Source organism: Strongylocentrotus purpuratus, unplaced genomic scaffold (genome assembly GCF_000002235.5).
Source record: "Strongylocentrotus purpuratus isolate Spur 01 unplaced genomic scaffold, Spur_5.0 spur5_scaffold_10, whole genome shotgun sequence".
NCBI classification, from domain to species: domain Eukaryota; kingdom Metazoa; phylum Echinodermata; class Echinoidea; order Camarodonta; family Strongylocentrotidae; genus Strongylocentrotus; species Strongylocentrotus purpuratus.
The window spans coordinates 6,863,452-6,879,392 of NW_022145595.1; the positions used below are offsets into that span (position 1 = coordinate 6,863,452).

Below are 15,941 nucleotides of genomic sequence, written 5' to 3' on the forward strand. Positions count from 1 at the left end.
ATGATTCACATTATCATTATTTTGTTAGAAGCATAATCTATAATATTTTGTATACAATGTTTACGAAAGGAAGTGGAGAAATATTTTTCAGGCGAATTTCGCTTTGTAATAAGTGTCGCCAAGTAGGTTTCCATACGTTAAGAGAAATTTTGACAGTGAAAGAGAAGAGAATGAGAGACTGATGGAAGAAGATAAAGGGTGAAGAATAGTGGATAAAGAAGGGGTGAAATGTAAGGTGTGGTTACCGTCCTTTACCCTTCCAAGCAAAGTGATAACAGCAAATAAAACCTAGGATTCTAATAAAGTGGATCTCCAACACAATGTATCCACTACTAAAAACTAAACAAGTCGCCCTCTATAGATCAAAATGATGAATATCGCCATTAAAGTTCAAAGGTGCATAGTGATTATTACGCTGGGCGCGCTCTCTGTGGGAATACCCACTTCTATTCATAGGATGCACAAGCTGCATTATTTTCACAGACGATCTACTTCATAATAAGTGTGAGCGTACATCATTGCAATCACATTTGTATTGATGTATACACTGTCTTGGATAGAGACTCAGTACTTTTTGATCAAAGTTATTCGCACCTCTTTCGACACATATTTGTATTCAACGTGAGAAATTGGTATAGAACTGCATGCAGTTAGGACGCACTTGTTACGTAGACTCAGGATATTGGTACAATCAGGTCAGGGGCGTACGCAGGATTTTTTCAAGGGGGGGGTTTTAAAATATTTTGCTCCCGAAAATTTGAAAATCGCGCCGGCCGAAAAGTCGCTCAGTGGGGGGGGGGGGGGGGGGGGGGGGGGGGGGGGGGGGGGGGGGGGGGGGGGGGGTAAGCGGACACATTTTTTTTTTTTTTTGGTCTCGAAATTTCATAATTTGACATTTTTTGTCGTTGGGGGGGGGGGGGGGGGGTAAGGTCACCTTATTTAGGTTAGCCGTGGGTATAATTTAAAAAAAAACAAAAACAAAAAAAAAAAACAAAAAAAACAAAAAAAACAAAGGGAGGGGGGGGGGGGGTTTTAGGTTTTTTTAGGGGGGGTTTACATACATAAAAATACCAAAGGGGGGGGGGGGTTTGAACCCCCAAAACACCCCCCCTGCGTACGCCCCTGGGTACAATCTATCACATCACTGCATATAGTTTGTGCTTTCATTTACTGACTGATGACTTTAAGTACACATTAGCTGATCACAAATAAGCTTCATTGGACATTGGATATATTCGTAGAATGAGCTCATTTTTGTAATAAGCCCCACATCCTATATTCGTACCAATGGCTGAGAAGACTGAGAAAGAGAAACCTACAAGCTCTTCAGAGAACCTGACGTGTCCACTATGTCTTGATATTTTCGACGAGGCAACCATCCTGACTTCATGTGGACACACCTTCTGTCGGAAGTGTCTCAAGAACTATGACCTGTCCCATCAGGATCTGGATCACATGATCTGTCCTCTCTGCAGGGAGATCACCAAGTTGTCTGCGAACCGTGTCGATGATTTCCTCTCCAATGTGACTGTCAACGGACTAGTAGACGATTACCACGCAAAATGTGGAGGGGTGAATGCTGTCCTTGAGATGCGTCCAAAATGCACTGCTTGCAAGTTTCAGCAAGATGCAGTCTCATTCTGCAGAACGTGTAATAACTACATGTGTGATAAGTGTCTAGATTGTCATCAACATCTTGCAGTCTTCTTTGAAGGTCACGACATTGTATCCATACAGGATATCATCAACGGGAAGGTCAGCATTGGTCATCTATCCGAGAAGTGCTACATCCACAAACAAGAGAACAAAGATATGTTTTGTGAAGATTGTAAGGTTCACGTCTGTTTCAAGTGCGTGATCGTCGGTCATCAATTTCACAAAATCAAGAATCAGGCTGACTTCGAGCAGGAGTTACGGCTCAAGGTAAACGTGGTTTCATTTAATTTAATGTACCGCGTAGGCGCCGTAAGCGGGGAGGGGTGGGGGCAGAGGGGGCTGATACAATAATTCAAGTATGGGGGATGGGGGAGGGGGGGGGGAGTGGCCTGGCAAGGGAAAGAAGGAAAACTATATGTCATTCCTTTGCATTATAATAAGTTAACAAGTACTCTGAAAAATAAATTAATGAGTGTCATTACGCTCCTCGAATATTAATAAATCCGGTGTTTATTATGTTAGTAAGCCCCTTCTACCATAAAGGCATCCCAAACATGGGAGCAAACACTTCTATCAATCAAAGGGTTGGGGCGACATGAGATCCCCACTTGACAATAAATATTTTGTACCAAAATCTAGGGGTGGAGCCAAATAATTTCTTTTCCCCCCTCCTCTCACAAGGCCAAATATCTTTACAAAGAAAGGAGGGTTCTTTTTTTCCGCCTCCTTTGCCAGACAAAAACTTTTGACATCAATAATTTGGCAAAACGATAGAGCTCCTACAAAAGAAATTGTCACCATTCCATATTTTTAAATTCTATATACTGTATATAGGTGGCTAAGCTCCATCGCACATTAATAGATGTACCCTTTCTGATCTGTACGGAAAACAGATCGATGGGGAGAAGGTAAAGGCTCCGCCCGACCCGCAATATATTAGCACAATAATTATTGTGTTATATGATGATATAGTAGACTAGAAAAGCTTTTAAGTCCTCTGAAATACGGTTTCAAATTTCCAAAACGCTATATTTCCCTGTCGGTCGCTAGACTCTTCGCATTGAAATAGTTGGACTGTTTCTTATCATTGTACAATGCATGTCTAATGTATATGCACTTGAAACGGGTATGGTTCAAAGCTTCTCTCTAGTAAAGGGGGCGATACAACAATGCTGCCACCCCTCTGAGAAAACATGAAGCTCTTTCTTTTGCTCGCGTCTGCTTACTTATATGCAAAGCATTATTTTGAAGTAGGCTGGAATTTCCAGATATATACTTGATACTTGATTACATTTTTTTATTTCACAGAAGATTTTTTTTCCCGCTAGTTTGCTACACTCACTCGCTTAATAGTAAACTTTCTGTCGAGTTATATGATCCCTAGTATTACAAAAAGTCTTTTACATGAGGTATCTTGTGTATTATGGCAAAAATGACTTTGAATATCTCAAATTTGCTTCCGTACTTTAAAACATATGCATAAGAGAGCTAAATTCCAATACTATAAAAATGAGGAATACAATGTTGTTGTTTTTAAATCTAAAAACACGATTCTTTGGAAATATCAAGAAACGTTTTTATGAAGGGAGAAATGGTGTTTGTTGCGGAAGAGGAGAGGTATTATAACGGTAGTAAATGTAGCTACATTTCATGGCTAAATTTGTCGAAAATCCTTTCGAGGTGCGTGCCCCCCCCCCCCCCCTCTCCCCCATACAGTTAAATAGATAAGGTTGAGTTTTGGTCATGCGATTGCATTGTGAAAGAAACGTTGTGCAATCGATCAAAAAAGGTTTATCATTTACTTTTTGTATTTGTGCAAAAGGGCCTAATAGCGTTTGTTATCTTTTGTCAGCACTTTGCATCAAAGTATCAATACAACATTATTTAGTAGTTTTAATGTCATTTTTATCTATGATGATGATAATAATAATAATTATAATAATTATAATAGTAACAATCAAATGTAAATGAAAAATAATCATTATCATCATTATCATCATCACCATAGTTGGTAATACATGTAGATGTATAGTAGTGTCATTATCATTATTATCAGTATTATAATACTTTTATTTTAATTATTGTTAATATTTTTTTTTTTCTTTTAAAAGTTACTATTATTTTTGTCATTATTATTGCCATTATTAATATCATTATTACTATTGTTATTATTATTACATCATTTTACTATTGCTATTTTGCCTATATCCATTCTGTTCATCTGATTTTTTTCTGTTTTTATACAAAGAGCTTTGGGTTGGATTCCCTTTTAAGAAAAACAAACTCTTTTCGCTTCTCTGTTATTTGTTTTGTTTAGGTGAATGACCTTGTCCAGCGATGTGCCACTAAGAAATCAGAACTGGAGAAGAACATTCAGAATGTTGAAGTACAACGCCATGAAGTATACACTGCCGTGCAGAAACTGCTGGACGATGTCAGTCAAGCCTACACCATCAAGGCTAAAGAGCTTGAAGAAAATCATCAAAATCTCATCGCGCAAATCAATGCAGTAAAGCGGGGTTTCGAGGACGACCTCAACGTCTTAAAATCCAAGGGTCGACAGAAGATCAAGAGTATTTGTAGTTCAATAACACTGGTAGCTAATGACAGACTGGGTCGTCTTGAGACAGACAGTCTGTCTGCTCATACCTTGCTCTGTGAAGAGCTGGATGCCATGCTGAAGGAGGTTACTGATCACACTTCTGCAGCAGGCATTACGAAGAAAGCACAGGAGAAGAGGTTCAAGCCTGCAGACGATACTCGTCTTGACCTCGGGAGCATCTCAGAATCAGATCCGAAGTTGCAAGTCATTCAGTGTGTAGATTTACAGGAACATAATATGTGGGGAATGACCCAGTACTCTGATGGTAGTGTAGCTATCGGATATGATAATAAACATGGTATAGATATCATTGATTCAGCTGGTAACATGCACCAATATGCAAACATACCAAATAACATGTTTTGTTATGATCTTGTGTTTCAACAAAACAGGTCGTTATGCATGTCGCCCAGTAATACAGAAGTAACTATATATTCTCCCAATGGATCCAGGAAATCAACCATCCACGTGAATAGCAATGCCTATCATCTCAAACTAAACAGAAGTCCTTCAGATGAAATCCTCATTGCCAACAGTGACAATAAAGTCTATATCTATAATCCGACTGGATCCACTCTCAAACACACTGTTCCAACAAAACACAAGAAGACGGGCCAGGTATCTGCTACCAGGTCGGGTTCGATCGTCACGAGTTCATGTAATTATACCAATCCGAGCGTTGTGACGGTCTATGACAGGGATGGAAATGCTGGTAAGTCTCTACAAGCTCCAAACGGTGTCTCCCTGTATGCTGCCCTGGATGAGCTGGACAGGGTGTATGTAGCGAGTGTTGATAGTAAGAAGGGTAACGTGGTGATCAGGCTCTATGATCTTGATGGTCTGAACCTGAAGGAGAAAGTTGAGTTCAATGCACTCAATATGACGCTTGTTTCTGATTGGTGTTACTTGGTTTCACTCTCACCAGACATGCTCGCCTTTGCTTGTTACAATAAGTTGTATTTTATCAAAGTATCACTGTAATCCATCTCACATTCTATATTGTCATTATTTGAAGTGTGTATACCTCTCTGCTCCATATTCTAACGTTTATTGTGTGATAATTAGTTAACCGAATGGGAAGATCGTCATTCTCTCCATAGATTTTAATTACCTGTATACAGTTGTCATTATCCAATAAAATGAACATTCCCTCTATCGAAATAGTATGTAACAAATAGGTAAATTATGCATATACTTTTTTAACAAAAGATCGGTACTGCAAAATCAAACAATAACAACAAATGCAGGCATTCTAATAAATTTGAATTTTAGAGGTTCCTACCTCTTGAGACGCAATAAATAGATGCAAGTGATATGGTAATAAACATGTGTATGTTTAACTTGAAAATTGATAAAAATATTGATAACTTCTTTTAAGTATTATTTTTCTTATGTCGTTATTCTCATGTATTTTAACGTTTATTTTGTTTGCACTTATATTTTGTGATTGTTACTGTGATTATTTTGTATCTTTGAAAGAAGAAGATATGAAGAAATAATTAATACTGACTTTGTAAATATGACCCATTGTAAATAAGCTTTCAGTTTTCATGGTCATCCTGTCAAGTTATTATTATCATTTTGTTTTTATTTTGTGATATTATTTTACTCGACGTATGTATGTTACATTGAACTTGACTAATACATCATATAAAATTCTAATAAGAAGCCTTACAGGATCATGGTGAAAATATTGCTACATTCCATTACAAATTCCTTGGTATTCACTTTGCACTCTGTCTGACAATTCAGTAAATTGAATGCTCTAGGAACTGATGATATGAAAAATTAAACATCTGTATTGTAGAGAAGAACAATATATTAACAGAAATTAGGCTCCGCTTAACAGTCGGAAGTTGTGTTGCTTGATTAAGCATTTTAAGTAAATGAAGAATATCATGATATGTTTGTGAAAGTTAGTTGGTAATTTTACTTTGCATATTTTATCTGTATTTGGTAGTTGTATTTTCCGTTTTAATAACCGCTCCAATTAAATTAAATTCAGTCAAATTAAATTCGATTTAATCAAATCCGACCTGAGCGGAGAAGGGATACAAGAGAGATTCAATTCAATTAAATCTATACAGACTATCGATGTGTGTCATGAAGTTGAATTTAAGAGGTATCTATCACTTGAGACGCAAGAAATAGAAGCAAGTGATATGTATAACTTGAAAAATATTACTTAAATTTTGTTATTTGCCTCATGTTATTATTCTCAAAGTATTTACATTAATTTTGTTTGTGCTTGTATTTCTTGGTTTTTATATAATTATATTTTGTCTTTAAATAAATAAATTGTTAATACTAAATTTGTAATAATTAAAAAAAAAAAAAATCAGCTTCATGGGTCATCCTGTCAAATTATCGGTATTACTGATTTGTTTTCATTTGATGATATTATTTTACTCTTTGTAGTTATGTTACATTGAACTTGACTAATACATCGCATCAAATTTATTTTAAAGCCTCACAGTGACACAGGACCATGGTGTAAATATTGCTGCATTCCATTACAAATTCTTTCGTGTTAATTTTGCACCCTGTCTGGAAAGCCTTTAAATTGAAATTATCTGGGGACTGATAATATGACATATTAGTTTGCTATGATGTAGAGAAGAACAATGTATCAACAAAAATTAGGCCTATTTTAACCGTCGGAAGTTCCGTTTTTCTGACTAGACATTTTAAGTAACGTAAGAACATTATTATACATTATGTAAACGTTTACTGCAACCCTGTTATAATTAGTAATTTCACTTTGAATATCTTTCAAGTGAATTCGGCAGTTGTCTTTTTAAAAATAATTACCGCTTTAATTCAATCTTATTCAGTTTAGTTAAATTCGATTCAATTCAATTAAATCTATACAGACCAACGATTTGTGACGTGGAATTAAGAATATCTTCATTTTCATTTTATAATGGTAGAAGATAGGATTATGTTTATCATATGATAAATTTTAAGAAATGATGAGGATATTAAACCTACCTCTGGTCATGCTAGTAATAGTATGGACATGCTCGGCAAACCCAGGAATGGATCTGGATCAATCATCATTTTAATGTTTCCTTATCGTTTAAAGAAATGACTTTCTAGTTGATATGTTTGTAAGAAGATGATATCGACGAAATTTCTTGTACACTTGAACGACCTTACTTGGACAATTTTTTTCTTCTCCCGTTCTGTTTTCTAAAAAAAAAATGTTGAGGAGGGAGGGGGGGGGGGTCTGATAACCGCATCTCGACCTTATGTTTTTCTTCTTCACTTTTTGTGTCATGATAATGTACCTACAACTTCCTCCTGACAGTTTGGTACATGGTCCGACCCCTCCCCCACAATTCTCCTCTTTGTTCTCTTTTTCCCAACTTAGAAAATAAGTATAGAAAGTATGAATGCGCTGTAAATGTAGCCTATATAATTTTTTACAATAACAAGTTCATTTTGCTTTGTATATACACAATATTGTTGACGAACAATGGATATTTTTGGGGGTAGATCTAGATTATACTTGTGTGATGATTACTGTAAGCCTACTCAAATTAAAATAAAAAAACAGCACATTCTCTGAGCATAAAAACGAGTGATTCAATTTGTTTAATCGTTATTCAGATGATAACAGAAATCTCTAAATGGAGTTCAAGCTGACGTAGAATTTGGTATTATTGATCCTTTCTAGATTACAATTTGATCACATTTTGCTGTCCATAGACTCCATACGCTGTATTAGATCTCTCACCATGTTTATCAGCATGCCGTCATATCTTACATTGTATGGACAGCAAGATGTGATCGTAGTAAGGTGTCCATACGCTGTGATATATCTCGCCATGTTTATCAGTATGCCGTGATATCTCACACTGTATAGACAGCAAGATGTCATCGTAGTAAGGTGTCCATACGCTGTATAAGATCTCTCACCATGTTTATCAGCATGCCGTGATATCTCACACTGTACGGACAGCAAGATGCCATCGTAGTAAGGTGTCCATACGATGTGATATATCTCGCCATGTTTATCAGTATGCCATGGTATCTCACACTGTATGGACAGCAAGATGTCATCGTAGTAATGTGTCCACACGCTGTAAGATCTCTCTGCCATGTTTAGCAGTATGCCATGGTATCTCACACTGTATGGACAGCAAGATTTCATCGTAGTAAGGTGCCACACGCTGTAAGATCTCTCGCCATGTTTATCAATATGCCGTGATATCTCACACTGTATGGACAACAATATGTCATCGTAGTAAGGTGTCCATACGCTGTGATATATCTCGCCATGTTTATCAGTATGCCATAGTATCTCACACTGTATGGACAGCAAGATGTCATCGTAGTAAGGTGTCCATACGCTGTAAGATCTCTCTTCATGTTTATCAGTATGCCGTGATATCTCACATTGTATGGACAACAAGATGTCATCGTAATAAGGGGTCTATACGCTGTAAAATCTCTCACCATGTTTATCAGTATGCCATGGTATCTCACACTGTATGGACAACACGATGTCATCGTAGTAAGGCGTTTATATTCTTTAAAATCTCTCACCATGTTTATCAGTATGCCATGATATCTTACATTGTATGGACAGCAAGATGTGATCGTAGTAAGGTGTCCATACGCTGTAAATCTTTTGCCGTGTTTCTTAGCATGCCATGGTTTCTCACACTGTATGGACAGCATGACCTGCCTATAAACGATATGAAGTGTGATACAGTGTATTTTCAGAAGTACCTCAAAAGGCCTTGAGCTGTGACGTGGTATTTTATTCTTTGTTGTTGTAATTCATGATGACATAAAAGTGTAATACGAATCGTCTTCATCTTATACGTGGGTGATCTTTGTTGTGCAAAATCACCATTCATTTACACATTATTTATTTTAAAAAGACATGATCGAAAGAAAAAAAGTGAAATAAACCCACAGCGTCATATCTGAACGAGCCAGATAGTGTACATCTTTTGCAGCCAACATCAATTTGTGTAGAACTTTGCAGGAATTATGAATATATCACGTATGTCCTATCTGTGAAATTTAAACGTTAGCAGCGTCCTAGCATTCAAATTATTCAAGGAAATCCGTTTACTTTCTTTACTTCACTGTCAGACTCTATTTGGTGACTGACTGACTGCTTTTTTTTCTTTGGTAATAATATACATGAAATGAGCTGTAAAGGGCACATGAGCATTAATTTTTCCACATCAATAACCCACTTCTTGTATTTAGCTGATTGAATCTTTGCAGTGCTCAAAACGTACGACAATTCGATACAAGGGTCTGAAATCAGACAATTTAATTAAACGAGCGCGCTCGCCAAATTCAATTCGACAAATAACAGTCGTTATTTTTTACACAAAAAGACATTCTCAAGCCCTTCTGTTTCGAGGAAAGTTCTAAATTAGTATTATTTTTCAAATGCCCTTGGATTTCTACCTTTTTCATTTGTTTGGCCTACAATTGGGACATACTACCTTTAAGCGGGACTGCACTACTTGTAGCTACTTGCGCCCTCTATATAGCCAACAATTGGACTTTAAGATTTTTACGTCGACATAGTGAACTGCTACATGTGACGTCCTCTTAAGACAGGACGTCACACGTAGCAGTCTACTATGTCGACGTTCAAATCTTAAAGTCCCTAATGCCTCGGCGGTGCCCCGGATGGTGCCCGTTAATCCCCCATGGTCCCCTTTTTCTTAACTTAATTGAGAGCTGATTTATGAGAAAACCACCTGCCAGTGACCATGCAGGGAGGTCTAATCCCCTGGCAACGCACGATTAACAAAATAAAAAATACACGGTACACTATGGACCAATGAATATTCTTTCCCATGTAAATCTTTCCTCTTGTTTTCCAAAACATTTATCAAAACATGTAAGAAAAGGTAAAAGACGTAAATAAGTTTTGCTTATGAGATGAACATATAAATGATAAATACAAAATATCACATTCAAATCTATTTTACATGCAAAATTACAGTAAAATAGGGAGCATTTGATGAACTAAGTTAACAATCATAAGTGAGATAATTGGACCTTCCCTGTATATTTCCCTTTTTTTTAATGCCGACCGTAGATTTTCAGATTTTTGGGTCGGTCGCAAAGGGCAATACAACAAGTTTTTATTGTCGGCCTTATGCACGAATCATGAACGAAGCCAACTGGGAGGTGGCCGTTCTGATTGGTCAATAATTCCAAAGTTATGAATAATTCATGCGGAGCAGTAGGAGCCAGAGTCCAAAAGGCCCTCGAGGCTACCGCCACTCGATCGCGCGTTCACCCTGGGTCTCTAGGTTCATCTCAGCCGCTGATTTGGGTGGAAAATAGGCAGAGTCACAAGGCCTTGTCAAAAGGCCATGTCGGGATTCGAACCCTCGACCTTCGCATCTCTAGTCAAGTGCCTTAAACCACACGACCACTCGTATTACATTATTATTTCAAATGAATCATACTTCCGTGCAATGTGCCCAACATATTGATATGATATAATTTGTCTCGTTATCAGCTCTTGAGACAGACATGATTTACATTGTCTAGGTTATAGCCTAAGTCATGGCATTTTGTATAAAAGAGGAAGTGGTGAAATATTTGCTTCAGACGAATTTTGCATTGTAATAAGTGTAGCCTCGTAGCATTTAATACGCAAACAATTTTGAGGGAAATTTTGACAGAGAAAAGGGAAGAGAATGCGAGAAATTGAAGGAGATAAAGGAAGAATAGTGGAGAAAGAAGGGGTGAAATATAAGTGTGATTACCGCCCTTTACCCCTTCAGACATAGGAATAATGAAAAAAATTGCTTCTCTATCCAGGATTCTACTAGAGTGGATCTCCAACATAACATCATATCCACCACTGAAAAACTAAACAAGTCTCCCTCTACCTGTATAGATCAAAACAATGAATACCGCCATAAAAGTTCAAAGGTACTTATACGCTGCGCGCACTCTCTGTGGGAAAACCCACTTCTATTTATATAGAATACAGGAACTGCATTGTATTCACAAAAGATCTACTCAAGTGTAATTTTACTATTATAACCTTACTTGTATTTAGATACACATTTGAATGGAGAATTAATACTTTTGATCAAAGCTAGGCGCACCTCTTTCGACACATAATAATCAACATAATAATCAACGTACGAACTTGGTACAGAACTGCATGCAGTTAGGACGCACTTGTTGCGTAGTCTCGGGATATTGTAAAATCTGCTACACTGTGCTTGCATGAACAGACTGTTTACTTCTATAGTACACATTAGCTGATCATACTTTTAGGTTTTATTGGACATCAATTGGATATAGGCGTAGAGTGCACTTGTGTTTGTAATTAGCCAGATATCCGATATTTGTACCAATGGCTGAGAAGACTGAGAAAGAGAAACCTACAAGATCTTCAGAGAACCTGACGTGTCCACTATGTCTTGAAATTTTCGACGAGGCAACCATCCTGACTTCATGTGGACACACCTTCTGTCGGAAGTGTCTCAAGAACTATGATCTGTCCCATCAGGATCTCGATCACATGATCTGTCCTCTCTGCAGGGAAATCACCAAGTTGTCTGCGAACCGTGTTGATGATTTCCTCACCAATGTGACGGTCAACGGACTTGTAGACAATTACAACGTCATGTGTGGAGGGGTGAACGCTGTCCTTGAGATGCGTTCAAAATGCACTGCTTGCAAGCTTCAGAAAGATGCCGTCTCATTCTGCTGTACATGTAATAACTACATTTGTGATAAGTGTCTAGAGTGTCATCAAAATCTTAAAGTCTTTGAAGGTCACGAGATTGTACCCATAGAGGACATCATCAACGGGAAGGTCAGCATTGGCCATCTATCGGAAAAGTGCTGCATCCACAAACAAGAGAACAAAGAGATGTTTTGTGAGGATTGTAAGGTCCATGCCTGTTTCAAGTGCGTGATCGTCGGTCATCAAAATCACCACATCGAGAATCAGGCTGACTTCGAGCAGAAGTTACGTCTTAAAGTAAGTGGGGTCATTTAAAATATAATTGCGTTTGGCTAAGGCCTGTCAAGTTTATAGACTTATATAATTCTGATTGGGGAAGGTACCATATAGGCGCCGGAAAGGAGGGGGAGGGGGGTCGATGTCCCCGCATTATTCTTGTCAGGGACAAAATTGATTTCAGCTAGTCCTCTGCCCCCCCCCCCCCTTCCACTCGCAAGGAAAAATAAAAAATAAAAATAACATTAATTTCCTTTGCAAAATGAGCTATCAAGCGCACCGAAAAGTAATTTTCAGGAGCCTAAAGCCAACACTTTCTCAAGGCGGACGCTACATAAACTCCCTCCAATAATAAGAGACCCGGTGTTTACTGTATTTGTAAACCCTGTCTACAATATTATAGGCACTGCAACCCAGGGAACACATTTTCCCATCTATCAACGGGTGTGCTTAAAATAAAATTCCCCCGACAAGGAATCAAGGATTGTAAAGTCCACGTATGTCTCAGTTGGTCATCAAAATCAAGAACCAGGCCTAGGCTGACTTCGAGTAGGTAGGGGGGTGGTTCTTACTTTCGTGTTTTCGTGTTTAATTTTAAAATCAGCTCCATGTCATTATATCATACATCTCACGCTAGAAAATGTTCTTTTCACTTCCTATTATCTGTTATGTTTAGGTGAATGACCTTGTCCAGCGATGTGCCGCTAAGAAGACAGAACTGGAGAAAAATATTCAGAATGTCGAAGTACAACGCCATGAAGTATACACTGCCGTGCAGAAACTACTGGACGATGTCAGTCAAGCCTACAGCATCAAGGCCAAAGAGCTTGAAGAAAATCATCAAAGTCTAATCGAGCAAATCAATGCAGTCAAGCGGAGTTTCGAGGACGACCTCGACGTCTTGAAATCCAAGGATCGACAGAAAATCAAGAGTATTTGTAGTTCAATAACACTGGTAGCTAATGACAGACTGGGTCGTCTTGAGACAGACAGTTTGTCTGATCATACCTTGCTCTGTGAGGAACTGGATGCCACGCTGAAGGAGGCAACTGATCACACTTCTGCGGCAGCGATTACGAAGAAAGCACAGGAGAAGAAGTTCAATCCTGCAGATGATAGTCGTCTTGACCTCGGGAGCATCTCAGATTCAGATCCCAAGTTGCAAGTCATTCAGTGTGTAGATCTACAGGGGTTCATGTGGGGAATGACCCAGTACTCTGATGATAGTGTGGCTATCGGATATTATGATACCAATGGTATAGATATCATTGATTCAGCTGGCAAAAAGCACCAGTATGCAAACATACCAAGTAACGTGACGTACTGTTGTGATCTTGTGTTTCAAGAAGACAGGTCGTTATGCCTATCGACGGGTTTCACAGAAGCACACTTATATTCTCCCAATGGCTCCAGGAAATCAACCATCCACGTGAATAGTGGTTACAGTAATCTCAAACTAAACAGAAGTCCATCAGATGAAATCCTCATTGCTCGCAATGAGCAGAAAGTCTATATCTATGACCCGACTGGATCCACTCTCAAACACACTGTTCCAACAAAACACAACAAGACGAGCCAGGTTTCTGCTACCAGGTCGGGTTTGATCGTCACGAGTTCATGTTACACCACTCCACACGTGGTGACGGTCTATGACAGGGATGGGAATGCTGGTAAGTCCCTACAAGCTCCAAGCGATGTCCAGCTGTATGCTGCCCTGGATGAGCAGGACAGGGTGTATGTAGCAAGTGTTGATCGTCAGAATCGTAACGCGGTGATCAGGCTCTATGACCTTGATGGTCTGAACCTGAAGGAGAGAGTTGAGTTCAATGTACTTAATCTGACGCTTGGTTGGGACTGGTGTTACTTGGTTTCACTCTCATCAGACATGCTCGCCTTTGCTTGTCACAAAAAGTTGTATTTTATCAAAGTATCACTGTAATCCATCTCACGTACTATATTATCATTATTTGAAGTGTGTGCATACCTCTCTGCTCCATATTCTAATGTTTATTGTGTGATAATTCGTTAACCGAATGGGAAGATGTTCATTCTCTCCATAGACTTTAATTACCTGAATACAGTTGTCATTATCCATTAAGATGAACATTCCCTCTATCGAAATAGTATGTAACAAAATAATAGGTAAATTATGCATATATTTTTTTAGCAAAAGATCGGTACTGCAAAATCAAAGAATAAGAACAATTGCAGGCATTCTAATATATTTGAATTTAAGAGGTTCCTACCTCTTGAGACGCAATAAATATATGCAAGTGATTTGGTAATAAACATGTGTATTTTAACTTGAAAATTGATAACAAATATTGATAACTTCTTATGAGTATTATTTCTCTTATGTCGTTATTCTCATGTATTTTAACGTTTATTTTGTTTTCACTGATATTTTGTGATTTTTACTCTGATTATTGTGTATCTTTGAAAGAAGAAAATATGGAGAAATAATTAATACTGACTTTGTAAATATGACCCATTGTAAATAAGCTTTCAGTTTTCATGGTCATCCTGTCAAGTTATTATTATCATTTTGTTTTTATTTTGTGATATTATTTTACTCGACGTATGTATGTTACATTGAACTTCTTCTTCTCTTCTTCAAGATAATCTGCCTCCTTCAATACTGAAGATTCTTGCAGATGCCGTATACTCGGCCTGGTTTGGGTATGCAGGTGGACCATTACACCGGGGTTTCCCCCTACTCTTACACGAATAGTACAATGGGTTCTTAACGTGCAAGGGTTATGACTCTCCTGTACACGGGGCCTCCATTTAACGTCCTATCCGAGGGACGGAGTGTTTTCCACTTGACATAACCTGCATCTATGAACAAGGGAAGGGGCACGTTAACACACAACGCAGGCTTCAGTCATCCGCCTGGGTGGGAGTCGAACCCGGGATCTTTGGTTCGACAGGCAGACGCTTTACCGACTAATACATCATATAAAATTCTAATAAGAAGCCTTACAGGATCATGGTGAAAATATTGCTACATTCCATTACAAATTCCTTGGTATTCACTTTGCACTCTGTCTGACAATTCAGTAAATTGAATGCTCTAGGAACTGATGATATGAAAAATTAAACATCTGTATTGTAGAGAAGAACAATATATTAACAGAAATTAGGCTCCGCTTAACAGTCGGAAGTTGTGTTGCTTGATTAAGCATTTTAAGTAAATGAAGAATATCATGATATGTTTGTGAAAGTTAGTTGGTAATTTTACTTTGCATATTTTATCTGTATTTGGTAGTTGTATTTTCCGTTTTAATAACCGCTCCAATTAAATTAAATTCAGTCAAATTAAATTCGATTTAATCAAATCCGACCTGAGCGGAGAAGGGATACAAGAGAGATTCAATTCAATTAAATCTATACAGACTATCGATTTGTGTCATGAAGTTGAATTTAAGAGGTATCTATCACTTGAGACGCAAGAAATAGAAGCAAGTGATATGTATAACTTGAAAAATATTACTTAAATTTTGTTATTTGCCTCATGTTATTATTCTCAAAGTATTTACATTAATTTTGTTTGTGCTTGTATTTCTTGGTTTTTATATAATTATATTTTGTCTTTAAATAAATAAATTGTTAATACTAAATTTGTAATAATTAAAAAAAAAAAAAAATCAGCTTCATGGGTCATCCTGTCAAATTATCGGTATTACTGATTTGTTTTCATTTGATGATATT

At 37.7% G+C, this 15,941-nt stretch overlaps 2 protein-coding genes across 2 annotated transcripts; both read left to right on the top strand.

Moving 5' to 3' along the window:
• The first annotated feature begins 1,287 nt into the window (after positions 1–1,287).
• On the top strand, positions 1,288–5,239 carry LOC105440710 (E3 ubiquitin-protein ligase TRIM71-like). Its single transcript, XM_030980066.1, has 2 exons — positions 1,288–1,923; positions 3,974–5,239. The coding sequence occupies exons 1-2, from the start codon at positions 1,288–1,290 to the stop codon at positions 5,237–5,239; spliced, it is 1,902 nt and encodes a 633-aa protein (XP_030835926.1).
• A 6,379-nt stretch (positions 5,240–11,618) lies between these two features.
• Positions 11,619–14,169, top strand: LOC763897 (tripartite motif-containing protein 45). The gene is made up of 2 exons (XM_030980067.1): positions 11,619–12,260; positions 12,907–14,169. The coding sequence occupies exons 1-2, from the start codon at positions 11,619–11,621 to the stop codon at positions 14,167–14,169; spliced, it is 1,905 nt and encodes a 634-aa protein (XP_030835927.1).
• The last annotated feature ends 1,772 nt before the right edge of the window (positions 14,170–15,941 follow it).